The 26,604-nt window shown below is 40.9% G+C and overlaps 1 protein-coding gene across 3 annotated transcripts; it reads left to right on the top strand.

Moving 5' to 3' along the window:
• On the top strand, window positions 1-26,604 carry LOC110075589 (arylsulfatase D). Of its 3 annotated transcripts, none has more exons than XM_072994399.2 (10): window positions 1-163; window positions 3,868-4,017; window positions 6,482-6,603; window positions 7,639-7,761; window positions 11,348-11,771; window positions 12,696-12,760; window positions 13,299-13,433; window positions 14,510-14,672; window positions 16,582-16,703; window positions 17,943-26,604. In XM_072994399.2, the coding sequence occupies exons 1-10, from the start codon at window positions 114-116 to the stop codon at window positions 18,302-18,304; spliced, it is 1,716 nt and encodes a 571-aa protein (XP_072850500.2). In that variant the 5' UTR covers window positions 1-113; the 3' UTR covers window positions 18,305-26,604. The 3 variants fall into 3 exon arrangements, with proteins under 3 accessions (XP_072850500.2, XP_020642644.3, XP_078246483.1); XM_020786985.3 differs by having other exon boundaries at window positions 5-163; window positions 12,624-12,760; XM_078390357.1 differs by lacking the exon at window positions 1-163 and having other exon boundaries at window positions 3,869-4,001; window positions 12,624-12,760.

Below are 26,604 nucleotides of genomic sequence, written 5' to 3'. Positions count from 1 at the left end.
TCCTCGGGGGGGGGGTTCTCTTTTGCAGGCTGCGATTGGCCCCGCGCGGTGTCGTGGCTGGCGCGGCGATCCCGCCAGGGCTCCGCGCTTCCGGGTGCTTCTCGGTCGTCGGAATGGAGAACGCGGAGTCGCACGCGGGGGAGAGTTCCCCTCGGTTTGAAAGGTGTGTGTGTGTGTGTCTGTGTCTTTACCCCACGTTGCCTTGGATGGTGTGGCCGGTGGCTTCACGGGGCCCGATCCTTTCCAGTCCCGCCGTCGTGGCCGTCTCGTTATGGGGAACGTTACGGATCGTTTCGATGCCGTGTTTGGCTGAAGCCTTGCTGGTTGGATTGCATGCGCTTATTGCTGGTGTGTTCTGTGCCCTGAAGTCGCTCCCGACTCCCCAAATGTGGTTTTCAAGATGTAGTTTGCCATTGCCGCCCACCCTTACGTCCCTGTGTCTGAGCAGCGATTTGAACCCACGTCTTCCAAGTCCTAGTCTGTGCATGACCCCCAGACTGTCGCTCTTCTTTCATTACGACTACATTCGACGTGGCTGCTGGTGCAACCCTGCTTCTGAGGCAGGATAGGGGCCATGGAGTTGGGAGGGCTTGACCCACATTAAATGGCTCTGAGATGGCAGCCGAACTTCCTCCTGTAGGAGAAATATTTTTTAGAAAGCAAAATATGTTTCATTCTTTTATATTACTTAAATAAAATTAAAATAACAAAAAAGCCCTTACAGTGTACAGGATATGTTCTCTTCTTCCCAAGTTCTGATGAACGTCACTAGGAGCTTTATGTATATAGGGGAGCAAAGTTATGTAAAACAATGAGTCATTTTGAAGTTATATAAATGACTGATCTGCCCATTTTGAAAACACAAAAAGTGGAAGCAGGGATCTTACTGAAAGCAGTCTGAAATGCAGCAATTAAATGGAAACCTTATCGTCTGAAATGCTGGCCTTATCGCTAAATACATTTCCTTCCTTTTTAATACAGTCACATCTAAATAATTTCTGCGAGACAGCTATAGGATGAGATGACTATAAAGAGGGGCATTGTTTCTGTTTGGAAAGGCAGTGAATAAATTTATTTACTCCCAACAACCCTATGATGATGGGAGACAGATCTGATGCTCCATTCAACTAATACAGTTCATCCTGATGGGGGAATGGATTAAACTACAGTGTTAAGCTAATTTAATTCTTCTCCTCTTCAGGACAGTAGTATATTTGGTGAAACTACATATCCCAAAGGTCTTGGAGAACAGTGTGATAATTCCATTGGAATAAACAGGCCTATACCGTTGAGTCCTGGAAACGCTCTGAAATGTGATCACAAAACCTCATTGACACACACATGCCCAGCAGGCCAATACCACATGGAGCTGCTAAGACCCAACACTCAGCCTGAAGAAAGGCTTGATTTGATCTAGGACTCCCTTGTTTGTCTTTCTGGCAATCTAGGATATCCACAAAGTTGTCCTCCAACGTCTAGATCAAATGAACCCTGAGGCAAAAAATGTTGAGAGTGAGGCTGTCATGCTTTGGGTACATCATGAGAAGCCAAGATTCTCCGGAAAAGACAATAATGTTGGGAAAGGTGGAAGGCAGCAGGAAAAGAGGAAGACCAAATATGAGATGGACTGACTTCTTAAAAGATATCACGGGCTTGAGTTTACAAGAGCTGAACAAGGCAGTTGAGGACAGGACATTTTGGAGATTACTCATTCATAGGGTCACTATGAGTCATAGGTGACTTGATGGCACATAACAACTGAACGGAAAGGGAACCTAGGTTTTTCAGATGTCTTGAACAATAGGCTCCCATAACTCACTATCGCCCATAGCCATCTGGGGCTTCTGAGACATGGAAATTCAAAACCTCTGGAGGACAAAGGTTTTCTCAATTCTAATGAATGGCAAACTTTCCCAATAGTTGAAGCTGTTTAGTGCTGAACTGACAGTTTTCTCTAGCATTTGCTTCATATGAATAAAGACAGGCACTTCCCAAGCACTCCTTTCCATCTGAGGATACAATCTCATGCCAAGAGAGTCATTTCCTGTTGAATTTGCCCAGATGGCAAATGGAATCTGACCTCTCCCCTGAAGAACCAGACATAGTAAAGGTCTCCTAAGGTAATGCTAAGATTTTGCAGAAGATCTGGCTGCATTTTAGATGCAGTGGAGAAAGAGATTTGTTTCCTACTTCCCGTGTTACTTCCTGAGTTGCATCCAAGGCTGTCCTGAGAGGAGACATGAGTACACCGGAAGACAAAGATGGTAGGGTGGATATTGTCGTCGTTGTTTAGTTGTTTAGTCGTGTCCGACTCTTCGTGACCCCATGGACCAGAGCAGGCCAGGCCCTCCTATCCTCCACTGCCTCCTGTAGTTGTGTCAATTTCATGGTGGTTGCTTCGGAGACACTGTCCAGCCATCTCATCCTCTGTCGTCCCCTTCTCCTCTTGCCCTCAGACTTTCCTAACATCAGGGTCTTTTCCAAGGAGTCTTCTCTTCTCATAAGATGGCCAAAGTACTGGAGCCTCAGCTTCAGGATCTGTCCTTCCAGTGAGCACTCAGGGTTGATTTCCTTTAGAATGGATAAGATTGTTCTCCTTGCAGTCCAGGGGACTCTCAAGAGCCTCCTCCAGCACCACAATTCAAAGGCATCAATTCTTTGGTAGTCTGCTTTCTTTATGGTCCAACTCTCACTTCCGTACATCACTACAGGAAAAACCATAGCTTTGACTATTCGGACTTTTGTTGGCAAGGTGATGTCTCTGCTTTTTAAGATGCTGTCGAGGTTTGTCATCGCTTTCCTCCCAAGAAGCAGGCATCTTCTAACTTCGTGGCTGCTGTCTCCATCTGCAGTGATCATGGAGCCCAAGAAAGTAAAATCTGTCACTGCCTCCATATCTTCCCCTTCAATTTCCCAGGAGGTGATGGGACCAGTGGCCATGATCTTAGTTTTTTTTGATGTTGAGTTTCAGGCCATTTTTTGCACTCTTCTCTTTCACCCTCATTACAAGTTTCTTTAATTCGTCGTCACTTTCTGCCATCAGAGTGGTATCATCTGCATATCGGAGGTTGTTTATATTTCTTCCGGCAATCTTAATTGGGTGGATATAGGGATTAGTAAAAGGAAAAAGGATCAAACAGCTGGCGAGAGAGCAATATGGGCTGATACTCCAAGCTTGAACCTGTGTTCAGTAAGAACTCTGTTTGGGAATTTGCTTGTGCAATACACAGTTGCACATGGAGGCAGAGATGCCGATCTCTCCCCCGCCATAGGATGATAAGCCGGTCTCCCCGTCTCCATGTGTTAATGGGGTATCTCTGTAGAACAGAGTCTGTTGTGTATCTTGGGGCATCCCGGTGGGCTTAGGCCCTGCAGCCAACTTTCTCAGTCTCAGGAGGAACTTAAACTCTTGCAACAAGCTGCCTATCACTAGGCAGTTCACAGCTGTGCTGTCCCCCTTCATAGGATTGTACACAAATCAAAATGCAAGCATCCGAGGGGAAAAGGCAAAGGGGAGACCAAGGATTTAGGATATGTAAAGGCAGATAAGACAGAGCCTGTTTGGAGTTAGATCTGAAGCCAGATGGGAAAGGACTGAACAGGAACAAGGCGAAGAAGGAGGACGGAGCAAGCAAGAAGGCTGAAAGGAAGTACTGTAGATATTTCATGTTATGCTATAGAAGAGTGGCTCAAGTTGGATTTGCAAGGTGTTTTAAACCCAATTCAAATAGCCCACTTCAGAATATAACGGTTTTTTGTGTTTGGGGGGCTATTTTATTTGCTTAGATGAATTTCATATATAACTGTAGTTAATACTGTTGATCCATTTCTGATCCGACAGCTTTTGACTATTAATTTTGATTTCAGGATCTCTGTGGCTATTCTGTTGGCTTCATTTACATTGCTGGATGGCTGCAGAATGACTACAGCTTTGGACTCGAAACCTAATATTCTTCTGATGCTGGCAGATGATCTTGGGATTGGAGATATAGGCTGCTACGGTAACACCACGATCAAGTAAAGCATCTTCAGATTATACTGTTTTAGAATTAGTGGTATGTTTCTGCATGGCTGGATAGCTCAGTGAGTTAGGTACCTGGAGTTCAATTTCCCACTGTGTGTCTCAAGAGAAGAGGCAGCCTGTGTAGACTTGAGCAAGCTGCACAATCCTAAGGTACTCCTAGAAGAAGGGAATAATACTTCAGAGACCTAGAAAACTCTGGAAAAAGTCACCACATGACAGTATTGACTTGACTGTGCATAATTATTATTGCTCTGTTTTTGGAGTATAAAATAAGAAAAAATAGTTTGTTAAATGCTGTTTGCAGCTGTTACTTTAAACTGTGTACTAATGAAATGTGTTGTACAGTGGTGCCTCACAAGACAAAATTAATCTGTTCCACAGTTAATGCCATCTAGCGAAAATTTCGTCTTGCGAGGCATGGTTTCCCATAGGAATGCATTGAAATTTAATTAATGCGTTCCTATGGGGAAAAAATTAAAAAAAATTTAAAAAATAAAGTGACTTATCAGGTACTATAGACTGAGCCTGGCTCCTCACAGTGCCTTGGTAGCCCCAGAAAAGCAGGAAAAAGAGTGCCAGACAGCTCAGAGCTGGCACCCAGCAGGGTGTAGGCAGCCATTTTCTGCTTTTTTCCGCTCCAGCCCCTCCCCCTCCCCGCCTCACAGCTGATCAGCACTGGGTCTTAGAAGTTTCCCCAGGCTTTCCCAGCAGGTAAACAGGCAGTGGAAATGCACTGTGGAAGCCTCTGAAAGCAGCGCTTTGCCGGGGTGGGGGAGGTGGCAGGGGCAGGCCTGCCACCCCCCTGCATCCCCCCACGGCAAAGTGCCACTTTCAGAAGCCTCCCGGGTGCTTTTCCACGGCTGAAGAAGCCCCGGGAGCCTTCTGAAAGCACCACTATGCCATGGGGGGGGCCTGCCCCTGCCACCTACCCACCCCTGGCAAAGCGCCGCTTTCAGAGGATTCCCTGGGTGCATTTCCACTGCCTGTTCACCTGCTGGGAAAGCCCGGAGAAGCTTCTGACACCCTGCACTGGTCAGCTGTGAGGTGGGGATGGGGGTAGGAATAGAGAAGAGCACACACACCCTGTCCCCCCCCCCCAGCAAAGCACCACTTTCAGAAGCTTCCCGGGGCTTCGTCTTGCGAAACAGGGCCATAGGAAAAATTGTCTTGTGAGGCACCAAAACCTTCGCCAGACCCATTTGTCTAGAGAGTTTTTCATCCGGCGAGGCAATTATCTTGCGGGGCACCACTGTACTCCTTTTAATTTTTGTCTTGTTTCGTTTAAAACAGTTGATGTGGACCTTAATTTCCTTAACTGAACAAGAAACACTTCAATTTGAAGGATTATGTCAGTGCACATTGGTCACTTCTGTTGCAGGACTCAGTAAGTAGGCATGAGAGAATCACAATTAGTGATTCTTTGTCACTTAACTAGTCCCTCAACATCAAGTCCTGTAGCAGAAAATAAGAAATGGTTGCCAATGATTACAAAAGGAAACTGATAGAATAACCTTGTGTTATTCAGTCAACACAACTAAGTGCAGAACAGTATTAAAATAAAACCAGTAAACAACAGCACCAAACAAATATTGAATAATGAATATGAATAACTAAATAATTAAAAACAAGTCAGGCCCTTTGTGAACAGCCCTCAGAAATCAAGCTCTTATCACCAGCTGTATACGTTGTGCCACACACATGCCAAACATAGCTAGAATCCATTCCGGCCTTCTCTCTTAAATGATAGTGCCATATTAACAATTTTAGCCATTTTAGATGCGCATTGGGAAAAGGGGATTCCGAAAACCATCACTAGAACACCTTGTTTTTAACTCTTTCTGCCAGCTGAGTTCCACCAGTAAAAAGCCGGAAGCAGTTACTTTTTCAGACTACATCTCATAGGACTCCATAAATGCTGGCTGGTGGGATTCTCAATCACAGTGCAGAAAAGTGGCTATTTCAAGATCTGTGGAAGAGCAGCAGCAGCAGCGAGACCTTTGCAAAGCCGCCGGGAAGAGGCTTCCAGTGGTGGACGTTTTTGTCTCTCCATAGGGAAAGGGGCTCCATTATATCTTGTGGCCCCTTCCAGACACCACTGGATTGTTCCTTGACAGACCCAGTTTTCCAATGACCAGCCATGGGGGGGGGGGGGAGAAACAGTTTCCCAACTTGACATGGCTTCTTTTCAGCTGAAGCAAATCTATGTACATAGTTGAAATTACACATCTCAGTGCGTGTGGTCAGTGAGGGCATAGACTTCAAAACCTCTTCATTATCAAATGTGTATTTTCTCCTAGAAGCACTAAAACTTGAGATGTCATTTGAAAGCACTTACATGCAGCAAATGGCCATAAGATTTTGTTACTTTATAATTATTCAACTATTCACTGTTCCAGCATGATTCTCTTGTAGATAATATGTCACCTATTCACAATGTTTAACCTTCCCCCCACTTAGGACACCTAACATTGACCGGCTAGCCAAGGAAGGCGTCAGGCTGACTCAGCACATTGCTGCAGCCTCACTTTGTACCCCAAGCAGGGCTGCTTTTCTGACGGGCAGATACCCCATCCGATCAGGTACGGTTTATTTGGAATGTATCTTTGTATGCACACCTGAGCTGGTAGGAGGGGTCAGTCGGTATCTCTGTAGCTACACTCAACATACTTTGAGAGGAGAGCCTTGCTCCTCCTCACTCACTTCATGTATCCATAAAGACATACATTGAGTGGTTGAGTGAGTTCATGCCCTCACTTTCCCTCACAGCGAGGTTAGCCTCTCAATTATTCATTGTTCATACCTTAAATTCTCACCTCTGTCCATCTCTTGATCCTCACTCTTCTCTCGGGCTTCCTCGCTGTCTGCCTTGCCTGGAGCCAAATGTTTGAAATGTGTTGAGGCAGAGATGAACTACGTATAATTATGTAGACCTCCCCACTTGCGAAATCTTTTCAGCCGTCTTTGCTGAAGCTTCATTTCTCAGCATTGCTACCTCTGTGCCTGTCCCATTTTAATGGCTGGTGTCATCGGATTTAGTTAGATGAGACCCACTGAACACAGGATGAATATAAATCCTGTTGGTATTAATAGATTTGTTCTCAATTGATCCTGTCTGTTTTGGTAGCCAGTTCTGAGATCTATGGTCCTTTCTTTGAGCAATGAGAAGAGAATGAGAATGAGATGAGGAAGATATTCATATGTCTCCACATTTTCTCAATAATCAGTCAGCACCATAAAACATACTCCTTTATCTCCATATGAGTGTTATTGATATATATGGTGAATAAGCAGGATGTACAAAAAGTCCACTGCAAGCACAAAATTAATCATATGCTAAAATTTCCTCTCTCTTTTTTTTAACTTTTGCATGTAGGATAGATCTGTGCTTTCATCCTCATTCTGTATATAGACTTTTCCAACCCTGAAAAGGGGAATCCTTGATTATATGGCAGGTCTATGGGTGCATCAAACAGCACATGTGAGCAAATGAAACCCCGGCTGAGCTGTATGCACTCTGGGCACAATGTGGGAGTAAGGGAGCAGTGACCATGATATCTGTACACTGAACTGAATAATGAATTTATTGAGATTTTTTTTTAACCTCTGCAATGCAGGCATGGCTTCAAGCAATGCCTATCGGGCTCTGCAGTGGAACGCTGGCTCCGGAGGACTCCCTGTCAATGAAACCACTTTTGCCAAGGTGTTGTCTCAGCAGGGTTATGCCACAGGACTTGTAGGTATGTAGGGATCTCATGACGACCTCCAGGTTGAAGGTCTGTTGTGCAAAAAACAAACACTTATTTTTGTTAAAGCATTCATTGCACTTTTCCACCATAGAGCATTCAAGGCACTTGCATACGTCTTAAAACAATAAAAACAGATAAAACCACATTTAGCTAAAAAAAAATCACATAACCAACCCCACTGTGGAACCATTAAAACAAATAAAATGCACAAAGGGTATGGTTCAAACAATACCACAGGGAGGGTTAGACATCATGTGCCAGTCTAAAAATATATGGTTTTACTCCCTTCTTAAAATCAGTTAGAGTAGAAACATTGCAATTTGGAAGGGAGTGCATCCCATAGCCTGAGAGTCATACAGAAGGCGCTCTCCCGTGTACTTGTTAGTTGGGCTTCTGAAACTGTTGGTGTTTTTAATAGGGCTTCTCTGAAAGATCTTAAAATCCAAAGAAGTTCATAATAAGACAGGTAAGCTCCAAGCTATTTAAGGTTTAACTGAAATTAAAATCACAAAAGTGCAAATATATTTTATCACAAAGTACAGTGGTGCCTCGCACAACGGGTGCCTCACACAATGATGAATTCACACAACGATGCCTTTTTCTGTTAAATTTGCTGCCTCACACAGCGATGTTTCCTATGGGGGATTTTCACACAACAATGTCTCTTTTTCGTTCCTGTAAAAGTGTCTTACAATGTTTGGAAGCCGTTTTAAATGGTTGCAATGGTTAGCCCGCCTCCTGAAACCTATGCAAACTGATTTTGGTGTTGTTCTGACACTTCGTTAATTTATGGTAATTTTTTGTTTTCCCCCCTCATTGAACTCCATGCATTTCAATGAGGGGGGAAAACAAAAAATTACCATAAATTAACGAAGTGTCAGAACAACACCAAAATCAGTTTGCATAGGTTTCAGGAGGCGGGCTAACCATTGCAACCATTTAAAACGGCTTCCAAACATTGTAAGACACTTTTACAGGAGCGAAAAAGGACTTCACAAAGCCATTGAAATGTATTGAGTCGGCTTCAATACATTCCAATGGAGGAAACATTGTTTCACACAGCGATGTTTCCTATGGGGATTTTCACTCAGCGACGGCAATCCGTTCCAATTGGAACGGATTAACCGGTTTTCAATGCATTCCTATGGGAAATGGTGTTTCACAGAACGATGTTTCACACAACGTTGATTTTTTTTGGAACCAATTAACATCGTTCTGTGAGGCACCACTGTATTTGCATTTCTGGAAAATGGAATGAGACTTGACATGCTCTTCATTCATTCATTCATTCATTCATTCATTCATTCATTCATCCATCCATCCATCCATTCATTCATTCATTCATTTGTGGAATTTGCCTCTTTAGCTTGGATTCCCTTACATGTAATACTAGGTATGCTTGGGAATGGTGATCTACAAGTGTTTAGTTCCTGGCTTGGGTGCAGAAAAAGTTGGGTATTAGAATAAAGGCTGGGTAAGCTCTTGTTGTTGGAGTCAAAATATTTCCTATAGAATTGTACTCACTGTCCTTTTAATCAATGAAGCAGCAATTCTGATATAACAGTGTTGTATACATGTATTTACAGTTGTGATGATGCATGAAAACGAACATGATCCATGGACTGCTGCAGTTTTAGTGGTTATTCAGTGCTCACATTTGCCAGCTGAACCTAAGGGATATGTTAACAAGTGTGTTGTTATATGATAATGACCTTAATACCTATTTAGAAGCAGAAGTAAGAGGAGAAATGAGAGGAGAGACATTCGTTTTTAAAAAATTGCTGGCTACTGATGTTAAAACCTGTGTGTCTGTCCTGAAATGCCAAGATCTGATTGCAAATATCAGACAGTCACTATACTGGAGTGTATCTTATGATTACAGTATTTTGTCCACCTTTATTAACAGTGTGAGCCTCCAAACCCTTTTCAATTAATTTGTATAGAGCATGAGATCAACACTGTGTTTGGCGCAGAAAAGTAGAAGGAATGAGAGTGCCCCATGTCTGCATTTTTCATGAGACATCTCTGCAGAGGAAAAAAAAGATGCACTCAGAGAAATGAGCTGTGCAAACATAAAAGAAATGACGAAAAAAATGAGTTTCTAGAACAAAATGTGCAAGATTTAGAGCATCAGATCTCCAGTGGAGGATCGTAGGCCAAGGACCCCCAATAATATTGCTGTGGTGCTGTTCAGCCAAACTCAAACAGTTCACAGAACTTTTCCATCTGGACAGTGTTCCATTTGAGAAGTGATTAATGTATTAGAAGAGAAGAAGAAATATTTTTAAAAATGTATATCTTCCTGAATGCCAGTGCTTTCCATTCAGCAAGTGGTAGTTCAACAACTTTTTCTTGGGTGTTTATTTTCACTGCCATTTTTGAGACACTTCAGCTTTAGGCAGATAAAGGCTGGTTGGTTAATTGACTGATGGATAGATTTTTTTACAGGCATCATGTATTTTTCTTGAGAGTCTCCCATCTCTCTCTCAACACACACACACACACACACACAAACATGTCTTATTTAAGTGTGTGGCGCTTCCACTCAGGCAAATCATTAAACTGCAGGACTCCACATTGTCTCTGATGATTTCTGACATATGTGCAGACACCTGTGTGTTTTGCTTCAGCCGCCTTTTCTCTAAAGAACATAATATGAAAAATAACACCTTGTCATGAGCTTGATCAGATAACACAGCAGGAAAATGCCTCTTTACAGGATAAGTGCTGAGATCATTTCCTTTGCCATCCTAACTGAAATGAAGAGACCCTACGAAGGAATACAGTTAGAAACACAGAGATCTGCCTTTTCCTGAGCCATCCACTTTGTTCATCTAACCACCTGAGAAGCCTGACACCGAGGGAGGCCCGGAAGGAAACAACAAGAAACCGGGCCTTCTTGGCGGTGGCTCCTCGCCTTTGGAACCATCTGCCTCTGGAGATTCACGCGGCTCCCTCGCTGGGTATTTTTAAAAACCAACTAAAAACGTGGATGTTTAGGCAGGCCTTCCCCTCCCCCCCAGTTAATTCCTGAATTTCTCCCTTGCTTTCTCTATTATGATTTAATTTGTTTGCTTTCCATCTTATAGAATTCTTTAATTGTGTAAAAATTCTTTTTTTATATTGTTCTTGTATTTTATATTTTGTGTTGTAAGCCGCCTAGAGTGGTCGCAATGACCAGATAGGCGGGGTATAAATGGAATAAATAAATAAATAAATAACCCAGTATTTTAAGCTCTGACTGGTAGCAGCTGTTCAGGATTCTTTTCCAGCTGTATTTGGAGATGCTGGGGATCAAGACTGAGACCTTCTGATTGGACAGCACATGCCCTACCAATGAAGGATGACACTCCCCAGTAAACGCTTGGTATTCTCTGGTGGTCCCCCATGCAGACTCTCACCAGTCATCAGCTTGCTTAACTTATGAAATCAGACAAGATTGGCTGTATGCATTTCAATGGGACCAGAAGCAAGACATTTCCAAACGATTGTGCCCCCAGTTTCTGCAAGATGTATACGGTTGTGGGGAAAGTTTCATGTTTGGTAATAGTACTCAATTTTCTGCTTTGATTTCCAGGGAAGTGGCATCAAGGTGTGAACTGTGACTCTGTCAAAGACTTTTGCCACCATCCTTTAAACCATGGCTTTGATTATTTTTATGGCATGCCTTTCACTCTTCTCAACAACTGTCAGGACAACAAACTTCCAGAGCTGGATGCCGCTTTCCAGGCTGAGCTCTGGTTTTACACTCAGCTCATTGCCGTTGCAGTCCTCACACTTCTCATAGGAAAAATGATTGGATTGGCATCCATTTCTTGGAAAGCAACCCTGTGGTTTTCTGTGCTTGGATTCTTGTTTTTTGCTTCCTGGTACTCAAGCTATGGCTTTGTGAAATACTGGAATTGTGTTTTGATGCGCAACTACAATATTACTGAACAACCGATGAAGCTTGAAAGAACAGCCGCTCTCATCTTAAAGGAAGCAGTCTCGTTTATTCAGAGGTAATTCATCCTTTGTTGGCTGTTTGGAAATATCAGTGAGCTGGGTACCTGGCTGCAAAGCCAGAAGTCAGGAGTTTGATTCCCCTCTGTCCCTCTGGCAGATTACCAGCCTGTGTAGTCCTGGGCAAGCTGCATAGTCCCAGAGTGCCCCTCAAAGAAAGCAATAGTCAACCACTTGTGAATACTGTATACCTAAAAAAAATACCCTGGAAAGGTAAAGGTTCCCCTTGACATTTAGTCCAGTCGTGTCCGACTCTAGGGGGCGGTGCTCATCCCCGTTTCCAAACCGTAGAGCCAACATTCATCCGTAGACAGTTTCCATGGCCAGTTTCCATGGTCACATGGCCAGCATGACTAGAAACAGTACGCCATTACCTTCCCACCCTGGTGGTACCTATTTATCTACTCGCATTTACTTGCTTTCTAAACTGCTAGGTTGGCAGGAGCTGGGACAAACGACAGGAGCTCACTCTGTCACGTGGATTCGATCTTATGACTGCTGGTCTTCTGACCTTACAGCAGTGGTTCTTAACCTTTCTTACTCAGATGCTTTTGAACTGCAACTCCCAGAAACCCCAGTCAGCACAGCTTGTGGTGAAGGCTTCTGGGAGTTGCAGTCCAAAACTCCTGAGTAACCCAAGGTTAAGAAACAGTGCCTTACAGCACAGATGCTTCTGCGGTTTAACCCGCAGAACCACCACGTCCCATTAGAAAACCCTGGAAAAGGCTGCTATAAATCAGACTTAAGAGCATGTGATGATGAAGGCGGTTAAATAATCTGTTCCCTAAGTTATCAGACTGCAGAAACACTGCCAGTTACTAAATGTGTTCATCCTATTTGTTTCTTTTAAGCAATAAGCATAGACCGTTCCTCCTCTTTGTTTCTTTCCTGCACGTCCACACACCCCTGTTTACAACAGAAAGATTTCTTGGGAAGAGCAGACATGGTTTATATGGAGATAACGTGGAAGAAATGGACTGGTTGGTGGGTAAGTTGGCTAGAAATAAAGAAAATGTTCCCTCGCCTCTGGTAATCACCAGCAATCTGGTGGTGTTTTTGACTGTTCACAGCTCACTTGCCTCTGTGCTTCTTCATTCCCAAAGAAACTTGAAATTCTGAGGGGATTAGAAGCTTTAAATTAATTTACATTAATTAATTTACACCCCAAATTCCATTTACATTGGTGGAACTGCCCCCACAGGATTTTGCCCATTGAGTTGGCACTGGCCAAATCCAATCTACAGTTTATCGTTAAAGAAAAGAAACCAAGATTTCTGGTGAATATTTCAAGGATAGTCTATCATTTTGGACTTGTATCATGTATAGATGCATTTTCTTCCCTATGGAGTCATGAGTTTCAGAAGCTGCTTCTAAGATACAGTTCAATCCATGCATGTGTGGCTGGAGGAAGAATGGGATACTAATATTATGATAAAAAAATTAATACCATCTTTATTAATGTGCTCTGGACCTTTTGATGTGTTGGATTTGTAATAAATCTTTTGACTTTGTTTTTCAACCTCTAGGACAAATTCTAGATACTATTGATCAAGAAGGCTTGAGGAACAACACATTTACTTATTTTGCTTCAGATCATGGAGGACAGCTGGAAGCTCAAGAGGGAAAGATCCAACTTGGCGGCTGGAATGGCATATATAAAGGTATGTACGCAGGACTGCTCGTTTGCCTACATAGAATTTTGGAGCTTATTCTTTGGATTGTATTCAGGAACAAGTACATCTGTGCACCCAATAAAATGGGAAATACACATGCTGGTTCCCACTCACACACAAACCCATCATCAGTGCATAAATGTTTTAGGAAAATGTGAAAGTTGTCCAAGTTTTGGATAGAGCCTCTTGATGCAGTTCACTTCCAAAAGGTAACACCATTTGCATTATGCTGGCATAAAATCACAACAGAATTTAGACCAGCCTCCAAAACAAGGGTGAGCAGTTTCAGAGGTTGGACTACAGCTCCCATACTCCATCAGCTCAGAGCTGCTGAGAATAGCTCAGCAACATCTGAAGAACCATTGGTGGCCCATCCTGATATAAACAACATAGATTCCTATGAATCCTATGTTGTTTTGGATATTCCTTTTTATTGTTTAAATCCCCAAATGCTACTAAAGACTGCTTCAGAATTTTAATATAAAAGTCACACTTCCTCTCACTGAAATGGATGTGTAGATAGGTGAATACACATGCATGTGTGTGCGTACGGACATGTGCATGTGTATCCATCTAACCACCCAACCATTTCAGAGAAAGGAAGTCTGACTTTTATAAAACAGCTGATTCTAAAGCAAGTCTTTAGTGGCATGAGCCTCTGAAGACCATACATGTACTATCAAATGTTTCCAATTAAGAGCTGTGCGTCTGGGAAATTCATATGAAGAAAAGTAGGACCAAGAGACTATGTTTTAAAGGAGTTGAGGGCTGACAGTTGTAAAGAGTGTGTTTCATCCCCTCACTGCCTGGTTGGATACTTCTAAAGCTTCTGTTTTAGCCCCCTCACAACAAACAGACTCAAGTCTGTTACACACATGCACATACACACACATATTCTTCATAGCTGAGATCATTCTAGTGTTTGGTCTACATAGCCTGGGCTTGAGCAGAGGAGTGGGGAGAGATGTTTCTGACCATTTGGAATTCTGCACAGACCTTTAAGTCAGTTGAATCCACTTGTCTGTTTCCAAAAATGTCACAGTTATCTTCTTTTTCCAATATAGGGGGCAAAGGCATGGGAGGCTGGGAAGGAGGGATCCGTGTGCCTGGAATAGTCAGATGGCCTGGAGTGCTCCCTACCAACGCTGTTGTTGATGAACCAACTAGTCTCATGGATATTTTCCCCACACTAGCTCATATCTCTGGAGGAGCTGTCCCACAGGACAGGTACAGCGCATGAATTCTTGCTTGTAGAACGTACTGGAATGCATCTTCAGCTATACTGAATTCATCGTGCCATACACATGTAGTGTTCTTTGACAGTGTTCGTGTAGTATGCATGCTGTGTTCTTGTATCGTCTGAGTTGCTCCTCTGTTCCGGTATGTTCTTTCCTCCGGAATTTCTTTTCATGTTTTTGTGTGCTGTTTGTTTTACTATCCACCAGTACTCTTGTTCAAGATCCAAGCAACTTTCCTGAAGTAACACTTTGATTTTAGGGAAACTGTGCTTTGTTAGCTCATTTACTGCAATCTTTGGAAGGAAAATACCAACCTATCTCACACTTCTATTGTTTCACTGCCTTGGCAGGAGGTTAGATCTCTTTCCTTTGTTTCCCTCTCTGTGTATGACTATCACATTCCCACACAAAAAAGGCCAAGCTTTAAGTAGATGTGGCTTCCAGCTACTTTGAGTCATCTCCCATTGTTATTGTCTCCCTCTTGCAGCAGAACTGATAATTATGCTTGTTGTTTTCCTCTTCAGTCACAGGTTTGTTATTGTAGGTAATTTGCCAGGTCCTTGGGATTCAGCTGAGATGATCAAATCAGACAGAGCAAAGTCGGCAGGTTCTCTTATCTGTTCTCTTCCTCTTAAAAGGCTGTTAATTTAAAAGGCACTAACTTTAAAACAACTTTACACCATGAAAACTTAAAAGAAACCCCAACTAGATAAAGAATCAACAAGAGAGAAAGTCTGCCCACTTCCATTGTGATTATTTATGGTGTACAGAAAATGGTTGCCCACGTCGCCTTCTTGGCGATCAAGATCAGCAGAGCAGGCCCTCCTCCTGGTCCCATTGCCAGCACAAGCACAGCTGATGTGGGCCTTCTCTGTGGCAGCTCCCAGGCTATGGAACACTCTTCCTCAGGAGATCAGGATGGCCCCTTCCCTGTTATCTTTTCCCATCTCTTCAGGCAGGCTTTTAACATTTTTAACAATTACAACTGAATCCCTGAACCCCATTTTAGCAGATGATTTTAATCTTTTTAATGTTTTAATGTATCATATATTACTTAATTTGTCTTTTAATATTTAACTTATTGTGTTTTTAATTGTGTGAATTTTAATGTTGCAAGCTGCTTTGGGTCCATTGTTGGGAGAAATGTGTCAAATAAATAAATAAAATTAATAAAAGTAATAAAAATTATTAATAACTAACTAACTAACTAACTAACAACAACAACAACAACAACAACAACAACAACAACAACAACAACAACAACAACAATAATAATAATAATAATAATAATAATAATAATAATAATAATAATAATAATAATAATAATAATAATAATAATAATAATAATAATATGTACTTACTGCTCAGTGTCTGTGATTTTATTGATTATGCTGCAATGCTTCTTCTGCTGTGCCTGTACCTTTTTGTGAATTTTGAGCATGTTTCCTCCTCCTCCTCCTTCATGGTTCTTCTGTCATAGTGTACTTGGATGGCACTTCTAAAAGATTTCTGGAAACAGCAAGCATTAAAGATGTCTCTAGACATGGTTTTTATTGTGCAGTCACTCTGGTTAATCTACTGGCAGGGAGAGAGGTGTCCAGACAATTTAATCATCTCTTTTAACCTTCTTTTGGAAAAGAAAGACAAAATAGCTGAGCAGTGCCTTTTGACTGGAGCAGTTAGGATTCGTTCATTTGAAGGCGTGTAAGGAAAGCTGTCTGTTGCATCTGAGTGATTCTCTGCAATAACCTTTTTTCATGTATAATTAGGCACTGGTCAGGCTACCTGTGATTCACAAAATAGCATCACTGAAGCATGAATTGTCAGTTTCTCTACTTATTGACTCCTGTTCTCCTCAGCCTCCTGCTTGATGATTTCTGTTTTCTGTATCACTACAGAATAATTGATGGGAGGAACCTGTTGCCTTTGCTACAACAGAAAGTCAAGCACTCGGAACATGAATTCATGTTTCATTACTGTGGATCGTACTTGCACAGCGTACGATGGCATCAGAAAGACAGTGAGTATAGAAAGCACTGTTAAATTGCTTTCTTTCATAAAGGAACATAGACACAGGCATAGATGTAGACAGACATATAGGTTTGTTTGGGGCCAGAGGTCCCAAAAGAGTTGTAACGTACCATTTTGCTGCAAGAGCATCTGACAGCCAACATTGGTGAAGGTTAAAAATAGCTAAAATGATAAGTTTTCACAGTTCCTGAATTGCCATCTGATGTGAAAGCAGTTGCATCAATGCTCTTTATCTGTTTAAGGGGCTTCATTGTATACTTTAGTTCTCCTTCCAGCAGCAACCCAATGTGGGGGATCTCAAATAACCAAAATGAAGCCACCGAGAAACAGCAGAGAGGAAATAAAAACACTTTGTACCCCATGTACAAAGTGTTTTTGTACTCCCCAAAATCCAAGTCTAGATGAGAGAAGGGCCCTTCCCCAAAAACATTAAGTGTCAGCTTAGAAACTGAAAAGAAAACCAGGGGAAGGTAGAATCTGGCTTTTCTGCAATATGCCGTGGCTTGCTAGCTAAAAGTGGAATAGCTGAGTTCAAAGCCATCAAAGTACATTCTCAGCCATCAACAGAGTTTTCTTTGGGAAAATGTTTGCAGGCTGAACAGCTCACTGCCCTCTCAAGCTGGGAACATTTAGCACCAGAGTGAGGCATATTATTGGTGAAATTTTGTGTAGGGATGATGGAGAGCCTTCCCTGCGCACAGAAAAAATAATAACAAAACAGGCCAAATTATACTGAGCTGGAAAGAAACCAAGGCATCCAGGTGGGTGTTACAGTGATTCAAACTCTGACCAAGAGACTCTTAACCTGCTTGGATCTCACGTTATAACACACTTCTGCATGAACCACAAGTGGAGCCATCAAGCAGGAAGCAGAATTTTGAAGACATTGTTTCTACCTTTCACCTTTACTCTAAAATGTGCACATTCTGTTTTTGTAACAGTACAGTTGCTGCTGCTTCAGGGGTGGGGGTGGGGGAGGGCTGCTAATAATTTGCCACAGACAGCACTTACTAAGGCAAACACTACCATTTTTTGCTTGGTAAAATTAGGTGAAATGGCCAGAAGCAGTATGAGGGGGAAAGTAATGCACCAAGCGTAAAGGGCTTTAGGGAAAGGCCAGGAATTTTGTCTGGATGCTTAAAGGGCAGTAGATGTCTAGGCGATGTCATGATAGCCCATCATCTTCACAATTGTTGAACCATGGATTTTGTGTCATTTTTCTTGTCAGATGGTGCTTTATGGAAAGCTCACTACGTCACCCCAGTCTTCTCACCCAAGGATTCAGGGGCCTGTTATGGGAGAGGAATTTGTCCATGTTTCGGCAAAGGTGTAACACATCACAATCCTCCTTTGCTGTTTGATCTCTCGAGAGACCCTTCAGAGGCTGTGCCTCTGTCACCAGATACCGAGCCACTGTTCCACATGGTTCTGGAGAAAATCGAGAAAGCTGTGGAGGAGCATCGGAAGACTCTCACGCCCGTCCCACAGCAGCTCTCCTTCTTCAACATTATGTGGAAGCCATGGTTACAGCCTTGCTGTGGGACCTTCCCATTCTGTCAGTGTGACAATGAAGATGCCAATGTCAGTTAGATTAATGTGGATTACTTTAAGAATCCTGTCAAAATGAAACATTGTTTTTGAGCCAAGGGAGTTAAAATGGTGCCCTGTCCTGTCTCTCAAAAGAGTGCATGGCTTTAGGTTATGGTCCTGAAACACTGTGCATCTGTAACCTCTCCTGCCCTTCTCATCTCCCAATCCAGTTCTCTCTTCCTTCCAGCTGGACTTTGTGCAACACATGAAGGGGCAGAGGGAAGTTTAACAAGCCTGGGGAGGAATGGGAGCTGAAGAAGGGAGGATTTGTTTTCCAGGCCTTGGTAAAATCATCTAGGCAATGGCCAAAATCTCGTTGGACACTTCTGCGCATACAGCAGAAATGGTCACAGTTGCCATGGCTAAGTGTATTGACAAAATTCTGCACACATGCCAGATCCTTGCCAATTGTGCAATCACACACATGACCAACATGCAGCTGGAATATTAACAGTCAAATGCATTGTGATTTGTCTTGCACATAGGAAAAAACGTAAACAACACCAAAACACATTCAAAGCACTAAAGTAAAACAATCCATTTTAAAACCCCATTCAGGCAGCCAGTCACTGAGGGAAAGCTTGCCTGAAGAGAAAGATCTTTTCCTTCTTGTGGAAGGACAGCAAAAATGGGGCCAGGCTGGCCTCCTGTGGGAGGGAGCTCCAAAGTCTGGGAGCAGCAAAAGAGAAGGGCCTCTCCTGTGTCCCCATCAGATGCATCTGTGAAGATGGTGGGACTGAGGAAAGGCCTCTCCTGATGGTATTAACACTCAAGCAGGATCATAAAGGGAGACGTGGTCCTTGTTATAGCTTGGGCCTGAGCAGTTTAGGACTTCATGGGTTAGAAACAGCACTTTTAATTGTGCCTGAAAACAGATCAGCAGTCAGTGGAGCTGCTGTATCGGGGGTTATGTGATCTCTAAGACCAGCCCCAGTTAGCAGTCTGGCTGCTGCATGTTGGACCCTCTGCAGTTTCTGGACATAGAGCATGTTACAGTAATCCAGCTAAGATGTTACTAAAGCATGTGGCATCATGGCCAGATCAGACCTCTCCAGGAATGGGCGTGACTGGCGCACTAGTTTAAATTTTGCAAATGCACAATTCATATCTTTAACAAAAGGGACATAAGGGTTTTGTAAACTTAGCTTTCCTCTTCAACATTTCTCACAAGAAGAGTGAGGAGAGAAACATATCAAAAATGGAGGAAATGAAAGCCATGTCACTACTGTTGCTTCTGTTATATCTGGTAAAAGCTCACGCTATAGGACAATATTTCCTTGCCTAATGTAACATGCTGGGCTTGTTTGTTTTTAAAATCCCTTTTTTCTTCTCAGCATACTTAATCTCTTACAACTGTCATAATTGGTATGTCCAGCTTTTAAAATACAATTTACACCACTGTAGATGAAAAGGGGATGGACTGGAGTTTTGAGAATATATGCCAACATGAATGTAATAAATATAGACATACAGTGGACCCTCGATTTACGGAATTAATCCGTATTAGAATGGTGGCTGCAGGTCAAAAAGTCTGCTCCATTGACCTTCAATGCATTGAAAACCGATTAATCCGTAACTGGCCGTTTTTGTTCCATTTTGTCCCCCCCCCCCCCCCCCGGTCTGTAGGTCGATTCTCTGGCTGCAAGTCGAACCTAAATTTTGCAGTCAGAGAAGTCTGTAACTGGAAAAGTCTGTAAGTAGAGATGTCTAAGTCAAGGGTCCACTGTACACATAAAATAATCAAGGGAGCAAAGTAACAAGTTGGCAAAATGCAGAAAGACAGCAATGGACAAAAGAAAAAGGGTTATTTGCTGATCAAAGGAGATCTGCAAAAATGGAAAAGGGGGACAGTGCTTCAGCCTTCCAACAAAACCATGATATGATGAGTACTTCCTATGCACTGCAATTACTGGCCTAGATCTATATAGGGATTCAAATAACATTTATATAATTGAAACCCTTGCTGGACTGTTCCTTTAACAGGATAACATGAGGGGAGAGTGAGGTTTTGGAAGACCTCTGTCCACATCTGAAGTACAGATTAATTTATTCTCCTTTATTTTTCTGACCTGTTTAACAAGGTGAGCAGTCAGTATCTCAGCTTGTGACTTGGGTTTTTAATTTCTTAAATTTAGATTGATGGTTGGCCGTATTTTAAGGCTCAAACCATGAAGCATTTTTCTTAGCACATTTGTCTTCCTTGTAAAAGTTTCATAGGCTCAATGGGGTTTTTTCTATATTTGGCAACGGAGCTTATCACAGGTGTTGTCGATGTCACATGAAAACATTTTAAAATGTCAGAAGCAAACTCTTTTTCTAATTGTGAGGGGAAAGGTATAATCAGTTTGTCCTGGGGGGAGGCAGTCATGTCATTGCTCACATGCATCAGGCCATACAAGTGGGACAAGTAGCAGTCTGTAGCAGTGTGGATGCAAAAGGTGCAATGTATTACACAAAATGCTTAAATTTTAGCTTGCTGGTTTTTCTTCATAGATTGTGTCTTCTTCAGAACACAGTAGCTGAAATCCTGCTGCTTAGCATAGTAAGTCAGAAGTAGAGTAGGGATGTTCACTCAGTGGAAGTAACTGAGGATTTGACTCACCAAATTCTCCCTGATTGAATGGGTCTACTCCAATTGTAACATACTACACTAAGCAAAAGCACCCGTTATAAACCAAGGAAAAAAGTTTTCTCAGGTGTCTTGAAAAGCATTTGAAAAAAACTAGGGTGTTTTAAAAAGAAAAAAATGGTCAGAATCTTATTGCTCCCATCTGCTGGCATAAGTGCAGTGCCATAAATCACAGCAGTGAATTGCCATTAGTTAACAGGCTGCTGCTTACATTCTTTATCACGTGCTAAGTCATGTGGTGAGGAACACATCCATCTGTCCAACCATCTTGTCCACTGTCGTCCCCTTCTCCTCTTGCCTTCACACTTTCCCAACATCAGGCACTTTTCCAAGGAGTCTTCTCATGAAATGGCCAAAGTATTGGAGCTTCAGCTTCAGGATCTGTCCTTCCAGTGAGTACTCAGAGTTGATTTCCTTTAGAATTGATAGGTTTGTTCTTGCAGTCCAGGGGACTCTCAAGAGTCTCCTCCAGCACCACCACAATTCAAAAGCAACTACAACTCTACTTAGCAGCAATTTGTTGCAGTGATTAACAGTTGTGTTTATACTAACATACATAAGCTGAAGATTGGCCAATAAATTAATAGAAAGTAAATTTGCTGCTTGGTAGTATAATTTAATATTAGGCACTGCCAGGCCCCCTCTTTTCTTTTCATATTATAATGCTATATTTACTACTTTTTTGCCCTGAAAAACATGCCTCCAAGTGGAGATGTGCACCGGGTGCACTTCAGTTGGGATAGACATAGCTGCCCATAGTGGCCTTCCGATGCTCGCCTGGTGCCCATAGTAGCCTCCCAATGCCTGCCCACCTCATTCTACATACCGTCCAGTATCGCGCGGTATCCAGTGTGGCCACGGCGAGCATCAGTAGCGAGACAGGGGTGCCAGCCTTTTCAACGTGACCAGCCTGTTCTGCTCGGCACTAAGCAGCGGCGCTCCGGCCCGCCCCTTGTCTACGCAGAGCTCACACATGCGCACTTGCACACTGGTGCCGGTCACAGGGAGATGCAGGGGTGGGGAGGAGGCGCTGTGGTTGTGCTGCGGCCGTACAATGGTGACAATGAATAGCACCTTTTCTTTGGTGTGTGGAAGGTGTGCGGAAGAGGGGTTGTCTTATACGGCGAGTATATAACAAACTATATTTTGAGTGGAAATGTTGGGGGGTCGTCTTTTACGCCCAGTCGTCTTATACGCTGGCAAATATGGTACTTTGAATCTTATCCTTGGTTTTTTACCATTCCATTTAAATGTATTTATTTGTCTTTACCAGTCTTTTAAGAACTTTTCTTGAATTATAACTGGAATCGTTTAAAACAAAAAGTAATTTTTTGGTAGTAGATTCATTGTTATAATGGATATTTTTCCCAACCAAGAGAGTTTTAGATTGTCCCATCTTTTTAAATCTTTCTGTATTTCCCCCATATTCTTCCATAATTATCTGCAAACAGTGTTTCGTTGTTTCCTGTTAAATAAGTACTTAGATACTTTTCTTCTTGTTTTGTTAAAAACATTGCTATTTTGGGTTTTGTTTTATTAATTTTAAAGACTTCAAACTTTGCTATTCATTCCATTACTCATTGCTTTGACCCTAATGGGTTAGAAATAGAGAAAACCACATCATCAGCACAACTTCTTAGCTTGAACTCCTCACCATCTATTTTCAGTCCTTCAATTTGACTGTCTTGTCTTATTTTAGTTCCAGAAACTCCATTGCTAAGATAAACAGCAACGGTGATAATGGGCATCCTTGTCTAGTTCCTTTTTCGATAATAAATCCCTCTGTTAAAACTCCATTTATTAATATTTTTGCATTTTGTTTTTCGTAAATTCCTTGAATTCAATTTCCAAACTGTGCTCCACATTCCAAATGTTTACTTAGAAAGTTCCAAGAAATATTATAAAATGCTTTCTCTGCATCTAGGAACATAAATGCTGTTTGTTGTTGTTTTTCTGAGTACTCTATTGTATTTTTTACAAATCTTATCTTATGGACAAATCCCATCTGATCAGAGTGTATTATTTTAGTAATACATGTCTTGACTCTGTTCGCCATTATTGAGGCAAAGATTTTGTAATCCACATTAAGTAGGGAAATTGGTCTGTATGACCATGGCTGTAATACGTCATTGCCTCCTTTGTAGATTAATGTTATATATGCTTCCTGCCAAGATGGTGGAAGTTCTTTTGTTCCACTTATTTGGTTCATTACTTTTTTAAGGGTATTATAAGTTCCTCCTCAAGCCTTTTTTATAGATTGCTGTCAATCCATCTGGTTCTGTGCTTTGTCCATTTTCAGATTTCTTATTGCTTGGGATATATCTTGGTTTATTTTCTTTTGATTCGAAATGTCTGTGTTTTCAGGTGAAAATTTTGGAATGTTTTTATTCTTCATACATTCTTCTATTCTTCCTTCTAACAGCTTTTCTTTCTTATATAACGGTGTAAAATAGGAGATGAAGTGTTCTTGAATTTATTTCTTTATACATATGATCCTCTTTGCTGTTCTCACATCTCTTATCGTTTTTTTTTCACTTACTTTTTTAAACGTTGTGCCAAAAATCAAACTGGTTTATTTGCATGTTCAAAATCTGTTCAGTTTGTAAAAGATCTAGTTGAGCTTTAAGCTTTTTGAGTTCTCTCATTATTTGTTTGTCAGTACTTTTTTGTGTTGTCTTTCTAATAGGTCGATTTTATCTATTAACTTTCTTGTTTGTTCTGCTTTTTCTCTCTTCTTTTTTACCACAACGGAGATCAGATTTCCTTTTATATATGCTTTGCTTGTATCCCAAATATTTATTTTGAAAAATTCTTCCATGTCTTTTTTGCACTTTTAAAGAATATCCTCTTCCATCAGTAAGTTATCACTTAGTCTCCATCTTCTCCTCGTAGTTCCTTCCTTCCTCCATATCATCTTTATAGGATTATGATCTCCCGTCATTTTTGGTAGGATTTCAGCTTTTTTCCCATTTCTAATATTAATTTTTGGTAACACATATCAATTCTAGAACAAGTTTGATGCCTGTCTGAGAAAAAGGTATAGTCTCTTTACATGGGTTAATTTTTCTCCCTCGATCTATAATACTCCCATATATTTAAATCCATACCTAGGTAGTTTCCCTCCCTTAGTTTTCTTTGACTTGACTTTTTTGGTATTCATTACTCCATTAATATCTCTGAATATCATAATTTTGCATTCTTGAAAATCTAAGAGCAGCTGAAAGAACTTTTTAGAAAACTTTTGTTTGGCATTATTCAGAGCATACAGTGATATTATTGTATTAATCTTATCAGCTGGAAATCTGACTTTCAACATGATAAATCTTCCCTCTGGGTCTCTGTATTCCTCTACTGCATTGATACTTTGGTTTTTAAACTACTGTACAATATATTGTGACACATATTTTCTTCTTTTTGGATGATGCCAATTATTCTTTTCCTAATTTTCTAGTGTTTAAAATGTGTTCATGTTCTTTCTTTATGTGTGTTTCTTGAATACATATTATATCAGCTTTTAATTCTCTTAGTTGATTAAAGGTTTTTAAGCATTTTGTAAGTGAGTGCAGACCATTAATATTAACTGATACAATGCTTAAAACATTCATCTCTCTAAAATGCAATGGCTTGATTGAGTTTCTTTCACTTTATTTTATTTTGTTCTATTATTAATTAGTATTATTTTCCTCTTTTATTTTTCCTTTCAGCAGCTGGATTTAGTAATTCTCTTGAAGTATCAATCTTAGACGGGTTCCTGGGTAATACATTTCCTGATTCTTGTAATTCTTATGCTGTCTTTGGAGTTTCTCTCTTTGAAATTTCTTCAAATAATTGTTTGCTCTAGGTTGCGTATAAAATGTTTCCTCTTTTTGAACATCACTTCCAGTGCAAAGGGAATTTTCTAGCGATATTTTATTTTTTGTTCTTTAAATTCTTGTGCAAGAAAGTCAAAGGTTTTTCTTTTTCTCAATATGTCTGGTTGGAAAAAAAATCTTTGTTTTTTCTCCTGTTCACTTTGAGTGGGTTGGTTCTTTGTCTGAATAATATAAGGTCTTTAGTTTTCTTATATATAAACTTAACTAAAATATCTCTTGGCATTTTATTTTTGTTGCAAATTTAGAATTAATTCTGAAGATCGGTCATAGTCTAGTAGTCCTTCAATTCCAAAATGTTCTTGTAGTAATGTAGATAATTCCTCTTCTAATTTTGTTTTTCCAATATCTTCTGGGATGTTTCTGAATTTCAGGTTATGGTTTCTGTTCTGTACTTCCAATATTTTAATCTTTTGATTTACTGCTTGTTACTGTTGGTTTAGAACTCCTTGGGCCAATTCTAATTCTTGCTGTCCAGTTTTTAGTGCATCAGTTTCCTCTGCCCGCTGTTCAACTTGTTTACTTATTTCAATTAATTCCTGTTGTTAGTTATTGTTTAAAAGTTGAAATATATGTTTTAATTTCTTTCTCAGATTTTTTAATTTGGTCTGATATTTGCATTACTTTTGTGTTGATCAAATTTTGATTCCCCCCCCCAAAGTTCTCATGGACCTATTTCAAAATCATCTCCTTCTTCCAAAGTGACTTTCTTAGTTCTAGATCTTTGTGCCATTCTTATATTGCTTTATTTCCTGCCTAGAGATCTCCCTGTTTATGTTAATGCAATGGTAAAATAATAAAACTATTCACACTTTCTTCTCAAGTACTAATCATTAATCTAAGATAAGCAATTTATCTTCCCTTAAAAATCATTTACCTAACGACACTCAAAGTTCTATAAACAAGTACCAACTTTCAGTTCATCAATATTTAGTATTTAAATTTTAAATAACACTGTCAATACTTTATCTTTTTCGGTTATGAATCAGTTACCTAACAACTTTATATTCCCTTGCTGGAAATCATTTGTCTGGCAAACTCAGTATTCAATAGAGCATTTCATTTCTCAATATTTAGTGTTGCACAGGTATTGTTATTATTAGGTTATGCCAACGACACTTTAGTCACATTTTGACATGCATAACAGGAAAGAATATACAGAACTAATGCATTTCTTCCCTTGCACTATCAATTTGTTAACAATTGAAATATGAAAATGTTAAGGGGAAAAAAGGAAAAGAAAAAGGTGTACTTTGTATCTAAATAATAAAAGCTATGGGTTAAGAATTCAAAATATGTTACTAGTTAGTTGAGCAAAGCAGGAGTTTCTGTTGATTTTATGGCTACATGGTAAACTATTTCTTTCAAGGTTTATTTACAATAGCAAATAAACTGTGAGGGAAACCATTGGGGTCAATAAGTGGTGCACGCGCGCGTGCACACTCTCTCTCTCTCTCTCTCTCTCTCTCTCTCACACACACACACACACACACACACACACACACACACACACACACATCTCCCTTATAGTCTGTCTGACCTACTTCCAATCACCTGGTAGACTTGAAGAGTGAGATCCCCAGGAAAAAGGAATGACCTTTCAAACAGTAATTCTCATACTTATTTTAAAAGGCAAATATTTGTAATTTCTTTTAAAGCAGCAGCTAGTGCTAGAACTTAGATGCATTCTCAGTGATTTTTGACTTTTCTAGGAACTGCAGAGAAAAATGTTTGCCTCATGAATGTGTGTGCTTTCCATGTAAATTCCAATAGTATTAAAATAATCTCATTTTGTCCTCTGA

This window comes from Pogona vitticeps, chromosome 3, assembly GCF_051106095.1.
Source record: "Pogona vitticeps strain Pit_001003342236 chromosome 3, PviZW2.1, whole genome shotgun sequence".
Classification (NCBI taxonomy): Eukaryota; Metazoa; Chordata; class Lepidosauria; order Squamata; family Agamidae; genus Pogona; species Pogona vitticeps.
This window is presented reverse-complemented; position numbering and strand designations above follow the sequence as displayed.

Excerpts from the sequence above, each read along its gene's own strand:
- LOC110075589 (XM_020786985.3), top strand. The coding sequence starts at position 114 with ATGGAGAACGCGGAGTCGCACGCGGGGGAGAGTTCCCCTCGGTTTGAA. Across the intron at positions 164-3,867 it reads AGTTCCCCTCGGTTTGAAAG|GATCTCTGTGGCTATTCTGT; the intron begins GTGTGTGTGTGT and ends TTTTGATTTCAG. Across the intron at positions 11,772-12,623 it reads GCAGTCTCGTTTATTCAGAG|CAATAAGCATAGACCGTTCC; the intron begins GTAATTCATCCT and ends GTTTCTTTTAAG.